Source organism: Sorghum bicolor, chromosome 8 (genome assembly GCF_000003195.3).
Source record: "Sorghum bicolor cultivar BTx623 chromosome 8, Sorghum_bicolor_NCBIv3, whole genome shotgun sequence".
NCBI lineage: Eukaryota > Viridiplantae > Streptophyta > Magnoliopsida > Poales > Poaceae > Sorghum > Sorghum bicolor.
Genome location: NC_012877.2, coordinates 46576557 through 46582471, shown reverse-complemented (window position 1 = coordinate 46582471; position 5915 = coordinate 46576557). Strand labels below are relative to the sequence as shown.

General features: G+C 44.2%; 1 protein-coding gene across 1 annotated transcript; it reads right to left on the bottom strand.

Annotated features, from left to right (window-relative positions):
- LOC8063266 (myosin-binding protein 7) lies at positions 1852-3845 on the bottom strand. The gene is made up of 3 exons (XM_002442097.2): positions 2519-3845; positions 2384-2430; positions 1852-2255 (listed from the first exon to the last, which is right to left on the bottom strand). Exons 1-3 carry the CDS (start codon positions 3815-3817, stop codon positions 2147-2149), a joined length of 1455 nt encoding a protein of 484 aa, XP_002442142.1. The 5' UTR covers positions 3818-3845; the 3' UTR covers positions 1852-2146.

Here is a 5915-nt window from a genome sequence, read left to right as displayed (position 1 = left end):
GATGGGCCAAGCCTCCTGGCCCAAGTCTAGCCGTAAGGGTATAGGGGTTTATACCCCCACGGGGACAGGCACCGGCCGAGGCTGGCGCCGCCGCCGCCCTGCCTATTTCTGGAGAGGTCGGGAGAAAGAGAGAGGGATGGGAAGGGAAGAGACGGGGAGAGAGACGAGAGGGGGAGATTTTTTTACGGGGCACTATAGAATAGCTTAGGAGCAATTGTGGAGCGTTGGGAATCGAACAGTCGAAGAGATTTAGAGTGACGTGGCCCAGCTGGTTGTTCAGCCCCGCGTTCCTAATTAAAGGGTTGAACTAGATTAGACAATAAACTGCATAAGTTTTTGATTCACACTTTGATTAGTTAAACCATCGAGTAATTCAGATTTTCATAAAAATATGTTTCTTATCAAATTATGTTGACAACTTGGCAGTCAAAATCTTCACTTCTATGATATAAGAGAAAAACCAATGACTTAGAGGTTCATAATATTTATTCTATAAGAAAAAGTCAAAAGAAGAAAAATCACTGAATGGATAACGAATGCAACAAAAATAAAATCTAAAATAAAGAAGTAGGGTGGAAGGCATAAAAAAATGAAACTAGTTTAATTCAGGAAAAAAAGTTTTGGTACTGTACATAGGTGTAACGTAGCAATTAATGTCCAATTATTAACTAATTAGGCTCAAATGATTCGTCTTGCAAAATATATACAAACTACATAATTAGTTATTTTTTTATCTATATTTAATACTTCATGCATATGTCCAAATGTTTGATAGAATGTGGTAAAAAGTTTTGGGGTGGGGGAGGACTAAACCAGGCCTAATTTAAAGCCCACACAAAGAAACGAGAAAAATATTTTTTTTATTAGAATAAAATTGAAGAAGATTCAGAGAAGACGACCAAGGACATCAAACTGAACAAAACTTAAAATACGGAAGGGGATCAGAGTTTTTTTTTTGAACCTTGAAGGGGATCAGAGTTGAACACACATAAAGGAACGTAGGAATAGAAAAGTATTTTTTTATTAGTTCCAAACTGAACGGGATTCAGAGAAGAAGACTAGAGACATCAAAACCAAACAAAGCTTGGAATACACAAGGAGATCAAAGTTGGACAAAAAAATATATGATATAAATATTAGGTATAGATATAGATATAGATTTTTGTAGGTAGACATAACAACCGCCTTTAAAAGAAGATGTAACACAGACGTAGAGCCTAGACGAGTTTAGCTCCGGAAATCATATCACCGCTTCCAAAAATCTTTTAGCCTTTTAGGTGGTAGTGGCCCGGGCCAAAGGAGAAAGGTGAAGAGGCTAGTGGAGCCTAGTGGAGGAAGAGGAAAGGTTAGATATAGAGGAGAGGTGAGCAGGCGAGGGTGCGTCCATAGGCACGCACAAATAATTTTTTCTTAAATGCTATTTCATCTGTTTTAAGTTATAAGTTGTTTTGACTCTTTTTGATACACCTATTTTGCTTTGCATGTCTGGATGCAAATTAAAATAATGTATCAAATCTAAAGCAAAATAAATATACTAAATTAAAAAGTCAAAATAACTTATAATTTGGAACGAGCGAGTAATGCATGTTCCAAAATAATGGCTCTTAGTAGAGATTTAGCACAAGACTCTTTCCGTAGAGTTAATAAGATTTTTATGAAAGAAGAATGGACAGCCAAACTATAACCCACTGTGGGAGTTAGAATTCATAAGTTCCGCTGCCGTGGCAAATTGCCTATTCGGGTTCACCATCCCCCCCCCCCCCCCCCAAAAAAAAAAATAATGAAACCGTAAATCATGTATGATCCCCTGTGACAGTTTAAATACAAGTGTGTTCAAATGGCACCCAAGAGTATTCTGCAATGACTTGCCATGAACGTCAATTCCACGAGGCATTCTGAGTCAACTTTTCTGGCGATTAAATAACTCCCATGAACACAATGTACAACGCTCAAGTCAAGTGGTATCCTACACTGTACAAGCAATCAACACACACTCATATATACTGTATGGTGCAAACAATGTCCATGTCCGAGCGAGCAAGATGCAACGAAAATGTTGACACGAAATCTGAAAAAATGGTTTCCATATGTGAAAGCTACATCACCACACACTGATGAGTAGATTAGATTTGGTTTGGTGGTTAGATTAGATTTTCTTGGGAGGCCTCTGATGCCCCTGTCCTGGGCCTGCCCTGGGAGCCTTATCGAGCAGCAGAAGCAGCCCCACATTGTTGCCGCACTGCCCAATCGGGTACCTGCCCAATCGGAATACCATCGGTGGCCAAGAACTTTAGTAAGTACTACGAAGCAGAGACGGAGAACAGCAGCGTGGAAGGGATTCAGATTCAGGAACGAGATTAATTAAGGAAGAGGAGGAACTCACTTGACGCGGGATGATTTCTTTCGCCACCACATGATTGATGTAACCCACTGGAAGGGATGGAGTCAAATCAAAAGCAAGCAAATTAGCTTCATGTTTTCAAGAATCTTTTTTGGGGCTGGAAAGTAGCTCGATTACCTTGACCACTGCAGCAAAGAGTGATGGCTGCCTCTGCACCACCTTCCTTTGCATAAGCACCGGCGGGTGCCGTGGTGGTCGCACAGTGACGGTCATGGCCGGCTGCGTGTTGCCCCCTTTGTAGAAGCTCTGCTGCGCCACTGCCGCAGGAACGGGTGGTGCCGCCGCCTCCTTGCAGAGCTTCTGCGCGATCTCCTTGAGCAGCGTGACCTGCGCCTTCTCGGTCCCCATGGAGATGATGGCCTGCCTCATCGACTCACGGTCCGCCTCCAACGCCTGCATCCGCGCGCTGAGGCGCCGCACCTCCTCGTCTTCCGTCCACGGAGCGCCGCCGTAGCCGCAGTCGCTCCCCATCGGCGTGCCACCGCCGCCGTAGGAGCCGCCCTCAGGAACCGCCAGGGGTGCCCCGTGGATGGCGTCCACGGTGTATACCCGGTCGCTGGCGCCGCAATCGTCGTCCGGGAAGCAGTCGCCGTCGTACAGGTCGAGGCTGTCGTCGGAGTAGGCGCGCGCTTGGCGCGGGAACGCGGATCCCGGCGCGACGCGTATGATGGGCGTGGTGTTGGCGGCGGCCATCGGGGTCGCGCCGCGCTCCAGGAGGTGGACGCGGTGGGCGAGGCGGGTGAGCTGATCCCGCGGGGTCTCGAGCGCGTCTGCCTCCGACGCGGTGGGCGGGTGGTCGATGCAGCACCGCAGAGGCGGGTAGTACCCTCCGCCTCCGGACGAGGCCACGGGGGACGGCGAGGAGGGCGGGTGGCGCGGCGTGGCGGAGGGGCGGCGCGGGGTGGAGCCCCCCGTCGACAGCGCGACGCCGCCAGGGTGGCGGGGAGTCTGGCCCTGGAGCGCCCGCGTCCCGGCGGCCTCGCGCTTGGAGAGCGCCTCCTCGAGGGCCGCGAGCTCGGCGGCGTCGTGGGCCATCTTCTCCTCGGCGTAGCGCCGGAACTGGCGCGCCTCCATCATGGCCTCGGCCTTCTCGCGCTGCAGGCGGAGGATCATGGTCATGGCCTCGCTGGCGGCGCCGGCCGCGGCCCCGCGCTCCGCGTCGAGCTCCGCCTGGACGTCGGCGAGCGCGGCTTGCTGCCGCGCCAACGCCTCGCGCAGCGCCGCGGCCTCGTCCCCGATCTCCACCCGCACCACCGCGGGTGGCGCCTCGGGTACGGGTGGTGTCCTCCGCTTCAGCGGCAGCCTCGCGGGGGACGCGTTGGCCGACGCCGCAGACGCCGCCGGGGAAACGGAGAAGGGTGCGGGGTGGCCGCATAACGGGCAGAGCGAGGGAGGGGGCTCGCCGACGTCGGCCATGGCGGTGGCGGGGCACGGGGCATGCGCATCCGCGGCCGCGGGGAGGTGGCGCGCGGGAGGAGTTAATTTTTGGGTTTCTCCCGACCTGCGGTTTTGGACGGTTGTCTGCTATTTTTAGGACACATGGTTTTGGTCTCTTCTTTGGCTGGCCGTAGAAGAAAGGACAGATTATAGACGACCTAGTAGACAATTTGGGTGACAAAAGAAAACGTGTTATGTGACAGCGATTCTGCCATTCCAGTTCACCAAAAACATTTTCTACTCGAGACCAGGAATTTTTTAGGCCTTGTTTAGTTCAAAAAATTTCAAGATTCTCTATTACATCGAATCTTACAACACATGCATAGATTATTAAATATAGATAAAAACAAAACTAATTATATAATTTACCTATAATTTACAAAACGAATTTTTTAAACCTAGTTAGTTTATGATTAAACAATAATTATCAAATACAAACGAAATGCTACAGTATCTAAAATCCAAAAATTTTTGTCAACTGAATAAGGCCTTACTCGAAACCAGAAACGCATACTCCATTTGTTCCAAAATAAATGTTGCTATGAAATAAGTGCTAATCATTTTTTTTCAATTCTGATTAGATTTCTAAAAAAAATATTAGTAACATTTATATTTTTATATAAATCTATTATAAATTATACTCAACTATGATACTAATTATGCATCATAAATATTAATATTTATATAGTATATATTATTTGGTTAAATTTTAAAATATTTGTCTTCTCAAAAAGTAAGGACAATGATTGTTTTAAAGCTGAGGAATGCTGCACAAAATGATATATCATATATTTGTGTATAATTGGAAATAACAAAGTAAAGTCCACATTCCAATTAATAAAATCCTACCAATCTTGTAAATGCTAATAACCCATTCATAATATGAGTGTAGAAATCACTACTACAGATCTGATTTGTGGCAACAACACCGTTTTTGGGTAGAGCTGGCTCAACTAGGAGCGGCCTCTGAAGATATATTTGTCAAAAAATTAAATACATTGTAGGTAATTCTTGAAGAGACACTTTCATATTTCTAGGTTGATGATGTCAATGTTGAGAGATTCACCATGCTGAATCACTACAAAATGACACCCCCTTTTGCAGCGCAAATATGCGTTACTAAAAGTCTTTATATACGTTGGCAAGGTATATACCAACGCATCTAATATGTGTTGCTTAAAGTGATGTTGCAAGGATCTATTGCAACACTTATTTATACATTGGTAAACTGTACTAAACATTGCAAAGTTAGAACGGATAATGATGGGTTATGACAACACTTATATGTGTTTGTAAAAACCATAGGACATCGACCTCTATGGTTTGTTGTAACATATAGATTTGGTCTGTTGCAACACTTAAATATGTTGTAAGAAATAGATTATTTAGTCGTTAATATCATATAATTATTTAATTTTTGAGACAAAAATAAAGATAATATCTTATAGATTTTTAAGACAATTTAATAAAAAATGCAAGACCATCCAACACATAGAAAATAAACACACTCAACCATATATAAATGTAGTATAAAGAATTTGTTGCATTACAATGAGTATCATCCACATAGTTCATGACAAGTTTTGTTCGGAGTATAAGTTCCTATGCGAAGCAAATTTAAAACACATAAAGGTATCCCTCTTAGTATGCCAGCAGCTATCCTTTCTCCTTCCTTCACTTTAGTCCAGCGTTCCATTGATGTGATCATATATTTATCTTCTTGATATACAAATAAAAGTTGAATTAATTTAATATAACACTCATGATAACTAAAATTATATTGGTTATAGAAAAGACTGTACAAAAGTTGAAGGTCATACAACAGTAACTCCTCCTTTTACGTCTCCAATAACCTTGTAGCCTTTGTATGGTTGTATCAATGCTTCATTATCTACAATTTCAAAATACCATCCAAAATTTTTTGCCTAGCTAAACACCATCACGTTTCTATATTGGATCACAACTTACTATTGTACCCAATGCATCATACTTATTTTGATTTTTTCAGCTCTGTAAGTAGACTTTGGTGCCAATCTGGTTCACATATATAAGCATGCAAAAAATAATATAAGTACAT

Excerpts from the sequence above, each read along its gene's own strand:
- LOC8063266 (XM_002442097.2), bottom strand. The coding sequence starts at position 3,817 with ATGGCCGACGTCGGCGAGCCCCCTCCCTCGCTCTGCCCGTTATGCGGC. Across the intron at positions 2,431-2,518 it reads TCTTTGCTGCAGTGGTCAAG|TGGGTTACATCAATCATGTG; the intron begins GTAATCGAGCTA and ends CATCCCTTCCAG. Across the intron at positions 2,256-2,383 it reads AAGAAATCATCCCGCGTCAA|GTACCCGATTGGGCAGTGCG; the intron begins GTGAGTTCCTCC and ends CCGATTGGGCAG.